At 44.5% G+C, this 14,748-nt stretch overlaps 1 protein-coding gene across 1 annotated transcript in view; it reads right to left on the bottom strand.

Annotated features, from left to right (window-relative positions):
• The window catches only part of LOC125458022 (phospholipid scramblase 2-like), a 77,109-nt gene that overhangs the window by 11,433 nt on the left and 50,928 nt on the right, over positions 1-14,748 (bottom strand). The window contains exons 3-7 of the mRNA XM_048542880.2: positions 14,122-14,444; positions 8,818-8,860; positions 7,155-7,375; positions 3,670-3,831; positions 957-1,118 (exon numbers count right to left, since the gene is read on the bottom strand). Coding sequence (XP_048398837.1) covers positions 957-1,118; positions 3,670-3,831; positions 7,155-7,375; positions 8,818-8,860; positions 14,122-14,444 — 911 coding nt within the window. The remainder of the gene's footprint in view (positions 1-956; positions 1,119-3,669; positions 3,832-7,154; positions 7,376-8,817; positions 8,861-14,121; positions 14,445-14,748) is intronic.

Genomic DNA, 14,748 nt, shown 5'->3' with positions numbered 1-14,748 from the left:
ATTAACTCTGCTCTCTCTCCACACATGCTGCTAGCTCTGCTGAGGTTTTCCAGCAATTTCTGCTTTTGTTTCCAGCATTCGCAGTTCCTTACTTTATTTTCAGACCAGGGAGATGTTTAGCCAAAAGGTAGGTTTGAAGGAAGGTCTTTAAGGAGGACTGGAAGCTGTAGACATGAAAGGAATTCCAGAGTTTCAACTCTTGACAATTAAAGGCATTAGTACAATCAAGGGTGAACAAGAGACCAGGATTGGAAAAGCTCAGGTTTTGGTGAGTTGCTGGATTAGAGGAAGTTGCAATAATTATGATCATAGAATCTGGACAGTGCAAGAGCAGGCTATTCAGCCCACTAATCTCACCCTGACTACCCCCCTACCCTGTAACCAAGCATTGCCCAGGTCTAAGCCACCTAGCCTGCATATCATGGGCACTTTAGCATGGCCAATCCACCCTAATCTACAGACTGTAGGAGGAAACCCGCTCAGAAACAGTGAGAATGAGCAAACTCCACACAGGCAGTTGTCTGAGGTTGGGATCAAACCCGGCTCCTTGGCACAGCGAGGCAACAGTGCTAACCACTGAGACACTGTGCTGATGGATGAGGGTTTGGAGTAATTTGAACATCAAGACAAAAAAACTCCTTGCTCAGCTGGGAGACAATGCAGTTCAGTGAGCACTGAGAAGTTGGGTGGGTAAGCAAGTTCAAAAACAGACAGCAGAGTCTGGGATCAGCTGAAGTTTTTGAGGGCTGACAGGTGGGATCTGACTGGAGAAGTGTGCTGGAATGCTCAAGTCTAGAGGTAGTAAAAGCAGAAATATAGGTTTCTGTAACCGATTGTCAGAAATCAGTATTCCAAACGCTGGAGGTTGTGATCATGTAGTTCAATATAAGCTAAGTGTTCCCACAGATACTGATGAACCCACAACATACTGCACTTATGATACAATTAATACTTACAATGAGAAAACAGGCCCCCAGCATAACTGCTTTGATCTTAACATCCAAATCCATGGGGAACTGGATCCCAAAGTTTGTGGCATCTGTGAAAGCTTCCCTTGCGAGTCCAGTCCACTGCTTTGAGATTTTACCAACCGTTTCACTTTCATCAAGATTTGTAACCTGTAACAAGATAATAAAGCATTAAGTTTAAATATATTGGCATTCCACTGACCCCTGACAGAGGCATTAGCCAGCAGTATTTCTGTTTCTTATGAGCAGAATTTACCCATATGATACCTTGATTCTCCTCAGACACTCAAAAGATAACAGCTGCTCTTTTACCTGAACTTTCTGTTCAATCCTCATGTCCTCTGACTAGCTTAACATTCAATCTCAGTCTTGAATATATTCAATGGCTTGACATCACCAACCATTGAGGATAGAGAATGATTCACTCGCTTCTGGGTGAATACATTTCTCATCATCTCAGTCTGAGATTTCTTGCTGAGACTATTACCGTTAGTTCAAGAGATTCCATTCTTTCAACAGAGATAACAAAGTATAGGGCTGGATGAACACAGCAGGCCAAGCAGCATCAGAGGAGCAGGAAAACTGACGTTCTAGGCCCGAAACGTCAGCTTTTGTGCTCCTGAGATGCTGCTTGGCCTGCTGTGTTCATCCAGCCTCACATTTTATTATCTTGTTTAGGGCTTACACCCTTCCCAAAATGTCAGCGTTCCTGCTCTTCTGATGTCGCTTGGCCTGCTGAGCTCATGCAGCTCTACACCTTGTTATCTCAGATTCTCCAGCATCAGCAGTTCCTACTACCCCATTCTTTCAACGGTTGCTCTATCAACGTTTCTAAGAAATTTATACAGAGGCAAGAAATGAAAAGTCAACATTTTCGGTACTACTCTTCTTCAGGACTAGACATGGGGGTATGGGGAGCTGCCCTCTCTTTATCTACAGCTCCCTGCGTTGTTGCTGTGTTTGTCCAACCTCCTGTTTGTCTACTAGTCTCAGGCGATGCCTGTGTTGAATTTGCACATTCTCCCAGTATGTGTGTGGGTTTTCTCCAGGTGCTCCAGTTTCCTCCTGCAAAGTTGTGCATGGTAATTGGATTAGCCATGCTAAATTTCCCCTAGTGTTCAGGGATGTGAAGAATAGGTGGATTAGCCATGGGAAATGCAGAGTTACAGGGAATGGTAGAGGGTTTGGTTCTGAGTAGGCTGCTCTTCGGAAGGTCAGTGGAGATTCAATGGGCCAAATGACATGTTTCCACACTGTCAGGATTCTATGAAACTGCAAGAGACAAAGTATGCTCGATGTGCAAACAGCAGTAGATAGCATGAATCCATTGAACTTTCTTGTCAATTTTGGCTTGCAGAGAGTTATGAACTGCTGGGTGCTGGTTCCACTGCTTTTCATCATTTATAAAAATGATTTGGATGTGAGCACAGGAGATACAGTCCATAAGTTTACAAATGATACCAAACTTGGAGGTGTAGTGGACAGTGAGGAGGGTTATCTCAGAGTACGATGGGACCTTGATCAGATGGGCCAATGGGCTGAGGAGTGGCAGATGGGCTTTTATTTAGATAAATGGGTGGTGCTGCATTTTGGAAAGGCAAGTCAGGGCAAGGCTTATGCACTTACTGGTAAGGTCCTGGGAGTGTTGCTGAGCAAACAGACCTTGGAGTGCAGGTTTATACTTACTTGAAAGTGGAGTTACAAGCAGACAGGACAGTGAAGAAGGTGTTTGGTGTAATGGCCTCCATTGGTCAGTGCATTGAGTAAAGAGTAAAGAGTTGGGAGGTCATGTTGTGGCATTGGTGAGGCCATTATTGATATGCTGCATGCAATTCTGATCTCTCTGCTATAGGAAGGGTGTTGTGAAGCTAGAAATAGTTTGGAAAAGATTTAGAAGAATTTTGATGGGATTGGAGGGTTCGAACTAAAGTGAGGGGCTGAATAGGGTGGGGCAATTTTCGGGGTGATCTATAGAGGTTTATAAAATTATGAGGAGCGTGGAGAGTGTGAATAGTTTAGGACTTTTTCCCAGGGTAGGGGAGTCCAAAACAAGAGAGGCATAGGTTTAAGGTGAGAGGGGAAAGATTTAAAAGGGACCCACGGGGCAACGGTTTCGCACAGAGGGTAGTGCGTGTATGGAATGAGCTGCCAGCGGAGGTGGTGAAAAGGAATCCAGATGGGTACGTGAATAGAAGGATTTAGAAGGATATGGGCCAAATGCTGGCAAATGGGACTAGATTTATTTAGGGTATCTGGTCAGCGTGGAGAAGTTGGGTCGAAGGGTCTGTTTCCATGTTGTAGAACCCTATGACTCTAACCACTACATGGAAAAATTAACCACTGAGCCACTATGCCACTCCTATGCAAGCTAGAGTTTTTCTGATTTAAAGCTTTTACTCTTGGGCTCTCCTTTGCTATTCCTGAATGATTCTAAATCAAGCTGATTTACAATCACTCCCATTAGAATGCGCTCCTAATCATGTGTCTTCCTCTTGTCCAGGGCTGATTTTCTAAAAATAAGTACAGAACAAACGGCAGATAGAAAAGGGTTATGTAAATTATTTACAAGTGATTGTCAAAAGAAGAATTAAGACTTTTCCTGTGGGCTGGGTGAAGCAGGATCACCACATTTCTACAAAACTGATGCAACTTACAAACCTATCAGGAAGCTGAAGAATTTCATAAGATATAAGAAGGGTACCTTAAAATCAATATCGCTGCAACAGTTGCAGATACAGCAAGGACCAATAATCTTCAATACGGGCTCCTTCTTATCATTTTGAATGGTGAATTTTGGCAGACATAGGTCCCACGTTTGGACAACATATCCAATTGGCTCACCTGGTGGCGCCTTCACTTCCAACTGTGAAGAAATTGCACAATAGAAAATATATAATCCTCACAAGATGGTCATCAAAAACCTTCATTGGACAGAAGGCATGAATTAAAGCCAGCGAGGATGGGAAAGATACATCAATGAATTAAGAATAGAAGCTGTTTTAATTTTGAATGATAACTTTTACTTTTTACTGACCAACAACAGAAAGTTGAAGGCAAGAGACAAATTACTGGCCAGCACTAATTTGAATTGAATGGAATTAAATTAGCTTTACTGTTACACACGTAGAAGAGTACAGTGAAATATTTACAAGTTGCCACTTATGGCACCATCTTAGGTACTCAGGAATCCAAGTACAAATTCTTAGGAACAAGAAAAATCGGAAAAATAAAGAAATAAAAAGTCCGTACAGAAATTCAAAAGTACAAAATCATGGTCATAAATTAGAAAAAGAAACCAAAGGTTAAAATCTGAGAGATGTTAAGATAAATGAAACAGACAAAGACGTACAGAAAAACAGAGAAAGGGAGCAGAAGGCAGAGGGACAAACGCAGAAAAAGAAAGGTATAGCAATTGGAGCAAGGTCAGCCAGGCGACCCTCATAGAAAATAAATTTCCCGATTGGACCAGATTAACAGCCCCAATCAGGGAGCGCTGGCTGATGGATATAAACAGGAGTCTCAGAGGTTCTGTGATAATGGGAACTGCAGATGCTGGAGATTCCAAGATAATAAAATGTGAGGCTGGATGAACACAGCAGGCCAAGCAGCATCTCAGGAGCACAAAAGCTGACGTTTCGGGCCTAGACCCTTCATCAGAGAGGGGGATGGAGAGAGGGTTCTGGAATAAATAGGGAGAGAGGGGGAGGCGGACCGAAGATGGAGAGTAAAGAAGATAGGTGGAGAGGAGAGTATAGGTAGGGAGGGGATAGGTCAGTCCAGGGAAGATGGACAGGTCAAGGAGGCGGGATGAGGTGGTAGGTAGGAAATGGAGGTGCGGCTTGAGGTGGCAGGAAAGGATGGGTGAGGGGAAGAACAGGTTAGGGAGGCAGAGACAGGCTGGGCTGGTTTTGGGATGCAGTGGGGGGAGGGGACGAACTGGGCTGGTTTTGGGATGCAGTGGGGGAAGGGGAGATTTTGAAGCTGGTGAAATCCACATTGATACCATTGGGCTGCAGGGTTCCCAAGTGGAATATGAGTTGCTGTTCCTGCAACCTTCAGGCGGCATCATTGTGGCACTGCAGGAGGCCCATGATGGGCATGTCGTCTGGGGAATGGGACGGGGAGTGGAAATGGTTCGCAACTAGGAGGTGCAGTTGTTTATTGTGAGCTGAGTGGAGATGTTCTGCAAAGCGGTCACCAAGCCTCCACTTGATTTCCCCAATGTAGAGGAAGCCACACCGGGTGCAATGGATACAATATACCACATTGGCAAATGTGCAGGTGAACATCTGTTTGATATGGAAGGTCATCCTGGGGCCTGGGATAGTGGTGAGGGAGGAGGTGTGGAAAGCAAGTGTAGCACTTCCTGCAGTTGAAGGAGAAGGTGCTGGGTGTGGTGGGGTTGGAGGGGAGTGTGGAGCGGACAACGGAGTCACGGAGCGAGTGGTCTCTCCGAAAGGCAGACAAGGGTGGGGATGGAAAAATGGCTTGGGTGGTGGGGTCAGATTGTAGATGGCGGAAGTGTCGGAGGATGATGCGTTGTATCCGGAGGTTGGTGGGGTGGTATGTGAGGACGAGGAGGATCCGCTGGGGGCGGTTGTGGCGGGGTCGGGGTGTGAGGGATGTGTTGCGCGAAATGCGGGAGACGCCGTCAAGGGCGTTCTCGACCACTGCGGGGGGAAAGTTGTGGTCCTGGAAGAACGTGGACATCTGGGATGTGTGGGAGTGGAATGCCTCATCCTGGGAGCAGATGTGGCAGAGGCGGAGGAATTGGGAATAGGGGATGGAATTTTTACAGGAGGGTGGGTGGGAGGAGGTGTATTCTAGGTAGCTGTGGGAGTCAGTGGGCTTGAAATGGACATCAGTTACAAGCTGGTTGCCTGAGATGGACACTGAGAGGTCCAGGAAGGTGAGGGATGTGTTGGAGATGGCCCAGGTGAACTTGAGGTTGGGGTGGAAGGTGTTGGTGACGTGGATGAACTGTTCGAACTCCTCTGGGGAGCAAGAGGCGGTGCCGATACAGTCATCAATGTAACGGAGGAAGAGGTGGGGTTTGGGGCTTGTGTAGGTGCGGAAGAGGGACTGTTCCACGTAACCTACAAAGAGGCAGGCATAGCTGGGGCCCATGCGAGTACCCATGACCACCCCCTTTGTCTGTAGGAAGTGGGAGGAATCGAAAGAGAGGTCTCAGAGGTTCTGTTCACTCTGTGAGGAAGCTGGTCCAGTGTTAAGGGCTCACCATATGTAAATAAAGGATGATTTGGCATTGGGATACTGGCCTCTGTGGAGTTATTTCAACAGAGAGAGGCGGAGAGATTAAGACAAAAAGAAAGACAAAACGGGAGACAGAAAGACAAGGAGAAATAGTACCACACACACGGCAAAAACAAGACAGTATGAGAGAGAGGGATAAAGGGAAGAGAGAAAAAAGATGAGCATGAATTAGAGCATTAATAAGATAAGAGGGATATAGACATATAGGAAGACCGAGAGAGACAGAATGACAGAGAGCAGAAGATAGAAAGGCAATGACAGGGAGGAAGAGACATTTAGGGAGAGGCAGAGAGATGCAGAAAAAGAAAGGCAGAAGGAGAGAAATGAAGATAAGAATCACTAAACACAAAGCAAGAGAAAGATAGTGTGTGAGAGAGAGAGAGAGAGAAAGACAGACAGACAATAACAAGAGAAAGAGAGGCAGAGTTAAGAGATCGAGATATTGAGACTGATAGAGAGAGAAGATGGAATTTAATACCCCCCTAGTGGCAGGTTTGGTGACAGGGGGAGGTCAAATAAAAGGGCCAAAGGGAGCAGGGCAGGATCCACTGAGACCTTCCTGCCTCTGAGTTGCTGAAGCCTTTGGAAGGAAAGTGCACGGATTTAGTCTTTAGCCTGGTTAAAGAGATTAATTTGAGAAGGCTGAAATTAGGGAAATATTGCGGGGGCAAAGGGTTTGAGGATGAGGTGCAGAGACTACAATAGTTTAGTACTTGGTCGGTTTAAAACAAAAAGGGGGACAAATGAAAGTCGAAGAACACTTAATGTGGGACTGAAACAGGAGCAATGCAAAGCAGCGAAGACTATTTATTTCCACTTTAACCACGAGTAATGCCATGGGAATGAATAGGTTGGAGGAGATGGAGCTTATAGAATGTCTTACAGCTGAAGTAATTGTACACAGTCACTCACCTCCTGCAAACAGCATGGGCAACAGCATCCGGCACATCTCAAGGGACGGTACAGATTTATCACCTCCTGTCCTAAATTGTCAAGGATCTTCATGTCAAAGGAACGTAGGTTTCCACAGCAATTTCGATTGCAGAAGTCATTTTCTTCAGCAGCAAAGTAGACCAGTTGGCCAAGACTGTTCTTAATCTGATATTTGTTGTTGGTCTCAAATCCTGTTAAGACTAAAGCAACCATAATGGTGGAAAAATTGGGAGATTAGCAAAGTTGAGTTTAATGCACACTCTAGGGCCAAAGATAAGGAGTATAATTTGAGGAAAGCACAAAGTCCTCAGTCCAGGACAAAGCGAGCGAGAGGACTGGGAGGCTCATTTTCAGGCCAGGGTTTGTAAGAACTGCTGATGCTGGAGTCTGAGATAACACAGTGTGGAGCTGGAAAACACAGTGGGCCAGGAAGCATCACTGGCCATTGCTTTTGAGAAAGGGTGGCCGGACCCGAAACGTTAACTCTGTTTTCTCCTCCACAGATGCTGCCAGACCTGCTGAGCTTTTCCAGCAACTTTGTTTTTGTTCCTGATTTACAGCATCCGCTGTTCTTTTGGTTTTCACTGATCAATCCCCACCACCTACCTGCTGTCACTGCATCTCTCCACCTCTCAATTTATTTCAGAGCCCCCTTCCCCTCGACCATTTCTGAAGAAGGGTCCCAACCCGAAATGTCAGCTCTCCTGCTCCTCTGGTGCTGCTTGGCCCGCTGTGTTCATCCAGCTCTACACCTTGTTATCTCATGTTCAGGCTACATCATTTTAAAAGCTTGCAAGGTTTAACAAACCAACACAGAGCAAAAGGAAAGGATTTACAATCATTACTCTGTTAATAAGATGAGGCACTGTATTTAGAATAATTGAATAAGGAGGAAACCCTTTATCCCATTCAGTCTGCATCAATTCTGTATATACTCATTCCACTTCCATTTACTAGGCCCATAGTGTTCAATGTTATGACATTTCAAGTGCTCATCTAAGTATTTTGTAAAGGTTGTGAGATTTCCTACCTCAACTACCCCCTCAGACAATGCATTCCAGACCACATGCCGCTCCCACCACCCTCTGGGTGAAAGCAGTTTTCCTCAGATCCCCTTTAAGGCAGCTGCATTTCACTTTCTTACTGACCCTTCAACTAAAGGGGACAGACAGCTTCTATTCAGCTCGTCCATGCCCCTCATCATCTTATACACCTCCGTCAGGTCCCCTTGGCCTTCTCTGCTCAAACAGAAACAACCTAAGCTTATCCAACCTCTCTTCACAGCTAAACTGCTCCATCCCAGGCAACATCCTAGTGAATCTATCTGCACCTTCTCCAACATATTCACAGGGATGGGGTCAGCGACCAGAACTGCACACAGTACTCCAGCTGTGACCTGATCAAGACTCTGTACAGCTCCAAAAAGACCTCCCAGCTCGTATAATCTATGCCATGACTGATAAAGGCAAATGTCTTAAATCCATCTATGTTCTCCTGTGAGAGTTCTAGCTACGAGGCAATACCTCAAGCTGTATTACATGGTTTGGAATTCGGCAAACGAAAAGAAAATCAGGCAGCAAGTTGAGTTAAACTGCTCTCATCCGAAGCTGAATTCACATCTTGAAATTTTATTCCAACATACCTTCCAACAATTCCACCTGCTGATGAACCAGAAGCTGGTCTACCTGTTACAGAATCAAAAGGTTAGTCTTTTCTATAAAATACATGCAAGAGGAAACTGCAATATTAATGAAACGGCGAACAACAATAAAGAATAATTACAGAGACACCTTTCTCTGGCGTTTCCTTCTCAAGAAAAACAGCATCAATATCTTGCCTTTAATTGCACCTTTAGAATTGTAGTAAGCCCCAAGATGCTTGGGAATGGCATTCTTGGAGAAATTTGATACCAAGCCAAAAGGCACTCTGCACAGAATCATAGATTACCTACAGTTTAAGCAAGCCATTCATCCCATCAAGTTCACACAGCACCTCTTAAGAGTATCCCACTCAGAACCACTCCATCCCTGTAACGCTGCATTTCCCATGGCTAACCCACCCAGCTTGCACATCCCTGGGCACTATGGGCAATCTAATATGGCCAATCCAACTAAACTGCACGTCTTTGGACCGAGAGAGGAAAGCAGAGCACTTGGAAGGAATCCACACAGACACAGGAAGAATGTGCAAACTCCACACAGACCCAAAGCTGGGATCGAACTTAGTTTCCGAGCACTGTGAAGCAGCAGTGCTGACCACTGAACCACCATGCAACCCAAGGATAAGAAGCTTGAGCAAAGGGGTCAAAATATGGGAGAATAGGGAAGGATCCTCTTACGGTGAAATGGTAGTGACCCTACCTCTGAACTAGGAGGCCCACCTTAATTTTTCAGCTACTCCCTACTGTGTCATAATATCTCCGAACAGGTTGATGTAGGGAATATCTATGAGAAATAGAAGTAGTTTAATATTTCAGAATTCCTCTGCCGTTCTTTGGCTGATCTTCAAATGTAGGTAAGTACAGAATTACAATATATTTAAGAAATGTCTTAAAGAAGAAAGAGAATATCAGGGAAAGGAAATTAAGATCACTGAACATTTGGAACTGAGGAACAGACACCCTGCATCACACAAAGCACCATGGAAAATTGCAGAGATAGTAGGAGCTGCCGATGCTGGAAAATCTGAGACAACAAGGTGTGGAGCTGGATGAATACAGCAGGCCCAGCAGCATCAGAGGAGCAGGAAAGCTGACGTTTCGGGTCAAGACCCTTCTTCAGAAATCAGATACAGGGAGACAGAAATTTCTGAAGAAGGGGGTTAGACCCGAAACGTCAGCTTTTCTGCTCCTCTGATGCTCCTTAACCTGCTGTGTTCATCCAGTTCTACACCTTGTAATCATGGAAAGTTGCGAATGTGTTTGATCCATTTTCCAGACCTGGTCTACATTAGATAATATCGTCACTATTTAGATTAATGTTAAACTCCAGCATAACAATCTGGGGTTCCACAAGGCTGTCTGTAATTAGGTAATTACAGTGCCTTTCTGTACAGAGAGGGAGTGCACAGGACCAATCAGGAAAACAGCAAGGCTGCTAGAGTGGAATTCTTAATTGTCTGAAGGTGCTTGTTAGATTGTTTCGCATATCAGACATCCAACTGAACAAACAAAAGTTCAGGGCTCACCCACAACATTGCTGAAAATTAAATGAGGAAGTATTTGATTCCGGCAACTACAGACCATGCAAACACACAGACACAACACTCGCACTTTTGCCAAGATCTGCCTTCTGGTACCCATCAAAGTTTATGATTCAGTTTGTGAGCACCGTCAACAAACAATTTCTGGGGCAATGTCCCCAGTACATTGGAAATTCTAGAAAGGCAACTTCAAGCAATAAAAGGGGGACTCACAGGAGAAATTCACCCGCTATGTGCAGTGCCACTGTCAGATGTTTAACGTCTACTTTATATTTGGAGACTCGGATTTAAGACAGTCTTGTGACTTTTTATAATGTTAAATGTGCAACACAAACAAGATGGTTGTGGCTCTCTATTCTTCACATTTTTTGAAAGCCCTAGCTTTGAGGTCTCCAAATTAGAGACACTGCTCAAAAAAGCTAGAGCCTGGAGATTACTATTTGTGATATTAGCAGCCTATATGCTCCATTATGTCCACAATTTTACAGCCAGCACATCAAATGGTAATGTGGAAACAGCAGTAAATATAATTCTAGCTCTTGTATTGATGGCTACAGTTCCAATAGCAACTATTCCAAATAATCCCAAATAGTCAGAATTACTGACTGAGGTTGATCTGACTAAAGTGACTGATCATGCTTTGTTTAAAAGTGAAATCCTGCAGATGCTCGAAATCTGAAACAAACATAGAGAATACTGGTGAAACAAGATGTTGGTGCTGTTTTTCTCGAAAGATTTAGTTTTCCAAGAGCTGGGTTTTTAGCTAAGGATAACTTCAACCTGGTAATTATTATCTGTGATATTAAACAGTCGGGGGTTTTGTAGAACATCCTTCTGCTGAGAAATGCTACTGACGTGCTCAGTTACTCATTTGAAGTAGACACACTACAATAACAGACAAAATAACATCACAGAAAGGTATCGCAGAGAAATACGAAATGTGGCAACTTGGCAGAAAGAACAATGAATAAAAGCATGTCCGAAATGGCAAGATTTCATTGAGCAGTCCTTGATTGGAATGATATTGAAGAACTAGTACAGGATTACTCATTTTGGAGCAATCTCAGAACAGAGCAGTGGCATTGGTTTTGTCAAGACACTGCAATCACAAAGTGAGCCTAAACAACTATGGTGTTTAGGGCTAAGAATGACTTTGCAAGCCCTTAACACTTCCAATGGCATTACACTGCAGTTTTGTCAATGAGTGCTCAGGAGCCCAGTATTTCTTAACAGGGCAAACAAAACAACTGTGAAAATGATCATTAGAATCATAGAATCATAAAATGTTACAGTACAAAACAAGGCCATTCAGCCTATTATGTTTGTACGAGCTGCTGAAAGAGCGACACAGCGAGTCCCATTCTCCCACCTCGTCTCTATAGCCCTCTAAATTCATCACTTTCAGATATATATCTAACTCTCCCAGGCAGTGTATTCCAAATCCTAACAACTCCTGGAGTAAAGACGTTTCTCCTCATTTCACTCCAAGCTCTCTTGCTGACAGTGTTGAAATTGTGACCCTCTAGTTACTGACAGACCAGCTAGTTGCAGTAGAATATCCTCCTGCACCCTGTCAAAATTGTTCATATGGATCAACAAGGGCACCTCTCAATATTCTCTGCTCCAAGATCAATAAGTCCAATTTCTCTAATCTTCCCTTGTATCTGAAATACCACAGTTCTGGTATCATTCTAGTAAATCTCCTTTGCACCCTGTCCATTGTTCAAGAGAATATGATGTTTTAGCCTCTGAAGCATGTACAGGTGGTTTATTGCTCATTTAAAATTAGAATTGATGTGTTATGACAAATCTACACATATGCAAATACTGTGGATGCTGGAAATCTAAAACTAACATAGAGTGCTGGAGAAACTCAGCAGGTCTGGCTGCATTTGCAAACAGGAAACAGAGTTATCATTTTAAGCCTGACATGATTCTTGTTCTGAATTGAAAGGGATTGGAAAATGATCTTGTCTGAACAACCCTTATTGTGTCTGAGATGTCTCCGACACTTTCGCTCTTACCTTTTCCCCTCATTTTCAGAACAATAGGAGGATTCCCCTCATCTTCCACCCACCAGCTTCCACATTCAAAGGATCACCCTTCGCCGCTTTGCCACTTCCAGCATTATGTCACCAAACACATCCAACCCTCCCCTCCACTGTCAGAATTCTGCAAGGAACATTCCCTCTCATCCAGAGGTCACTCCTCCAAGGCACCTTCCCCTGCAATCACAGAATGTAAAAAGGTAAAGTTCCTATTAGCCCATCGCGCTGATCTCTCTCATTGGTCAGAGATGACTGGTTGGGGGGGGGGGGGGTTAACCTGTGGGTCACTATGCTTCAGGCAAGGGGAGAGGTTGAGAAGGAGAGTCCCTTAAGGTAACCTCAGCTGGTAAGGGAATGGGATCCATACTGTTGGCATCACTCTAGCCCACAAATTGACTGTCCAGTCAACTGAGCTAATCGAGCACTTGCCCATTCGTGTCCTCCCTCCTCACTGCCCAATGTCCCAAACGCACCTTTCAGTCAAAGCATCATTTTACTTGCATTTCTTCCAACATAGTCTACTGCCTTCTTTGCTGCTATTGCTGTCTCTTTTGCAATGGATGAACCAAGCAGAAACTACATGACTGCTTTGTGGAACACCTCTGCTCTGCCTATAGGAATGATCCTGAAATTCCAGTTCCTTGCAATTTCGATAAATCACCTTGCACTCCTACTACCACTTCTGCCCTGAAGCTGCTGCAAAACTCAAATGAAGTACAACACAAGGAGTCTGAGGTTGAAGACTCTGGGTCTGTACTCAATGGAGTTTGGAAAGATGGGGTCGGGGAGGGGGGTGGGGGGTGGAATCTGATTGAAATTCACAGAATACAGAGAGGCCTGGATAGAGTGGACGTGGAGAAGATGTTCCTAAGAGTAGGAGAGACTGGGACCCAAGGGCACAGCCTCAGATTGAGGAGACAACCCTGTAGAACTGAGATGTGGAGGAATTTCTTTGGCCAGAGCATGGTGGCTATGTGGAACTCATTGCTGCAGACAGCTGTGGAGATCAAGTCATTAAGTGCCTTTAAGGCAGAGCTAGAAAAGTTCTTGATTCATAAGGGGGTCAAGGGTTACGCAGAGACGGCAGAAGAATTAGTGAGGAAACAGATTATTCATGGTCGAATGGTGGAGGATATTCAATGGGCTGAATCGTCTAATTCTGTTCTTATATATTGTGACAAGCTGGAAGACCAGCGTATCAATTTTGCTCAGATACTCTGCAGTCTCAAGGTCTAAACATTGAATTCCACAACTTCATAGCCTGATCAAATGGATGTCTACCTATCCATCACTTTTCATACATTCCCTCTCTTTCCCCATGTCCTCTGGCCTCGTCTTGTCTTGTGCCTTGTTTACATAGCTCTCAATCGAGATGAACCATTTTGTTCCCTTCCACACTTTAACTTTCCCTCTCCATTCCCCTTCCAGTGCAGTTAGCAATCCCTTTGTTTTTTGCATGGGGCACCTGCACCATTTATTTTCTATAATTTATCTCTGCGTAAGTTTGATAACCACCAGTTTCCAAACATTTCAGCTCTGAAGGAGAGTCATATGAGTCTCAAACCGTTAACCATTAATGTTTCTCTTCGAGATTGCCAGAGCTGCTGAGTTTCTCCAACATTCTGTGTTTGTTCAAGCTTTCTACTTGATCAACGCACACACTTTGATCAGGAAGATCTCACCCAAATGTCACTTACCTGCGTGAGATACTCCAGGCCTGGTGGGCAATTTGGGATCCCGCTTGGTGCTGGCATCAGTGGAATACCACCTGGTCCGAGAGGAGCTTGATTGCTATATACCCCAGGTGGTTGGGCAACAGGCTGCTGGGCAGTAGGCAGATATACCCCAGGTGGATATGCCCCAGGCGGGTAGGCATTTGGAGGATATGCCCCAGGAGGAAATGCACCAGGAGGATAGGCTCCATATGGATATGCTTCAGCTGGAAAGGCTGCAGGAGGCTGGGTTTCAGGAGTTTTATTATTTACCAGTGGCTCGGTCTTAGATGACTGAGGATCAGTTCCTAAAATCGCAACATGTAAAAACAAGCGAAATACATAAATGTCTTTACAAATCAAATATTACCACATACAGTGTAACCGCCTATTCACCAGAAAACAGCAAGCAAGCTGTCCTGCACTCCATCTGTGTGAACGTGTCCTTGAAGAAATCATACCTGACTTGAAACTGATGTCACTTGAAAGGTTATTTTGTCCTGGAAGAGAGGTTGTAAGGCAGAGGCGTTGAAACGACTACTTAAGATGTCTTGTGTAAACAACTTGAGAGGCCTTGGGTGTTTTTTTCAACTGCCTGAATAGGTGTGGCTA

This window comes from Stegostoma tigrinum, chromosome 14 (genome assembly GCF_030684315.1).
Source record: "Stegostoma tigrinum isolate sSteTig4 chromosome 14, sSteTig4.hap1, whole genome shotgun sequence".
Classification (NCBI taxonomy): domain Eukaryota; kingdom Metazoa; phylum Chordata; class Chondrichthyes; order Orectolobiformes; family Stegostomatidae; genus Stegostoma; species Stegostoma tigrinum.
The sequence above is the reverse complement of the archived record's forward strand: the minus strand, read 5'-3'. Positions and strand labels throughout refer to the sequence as shown.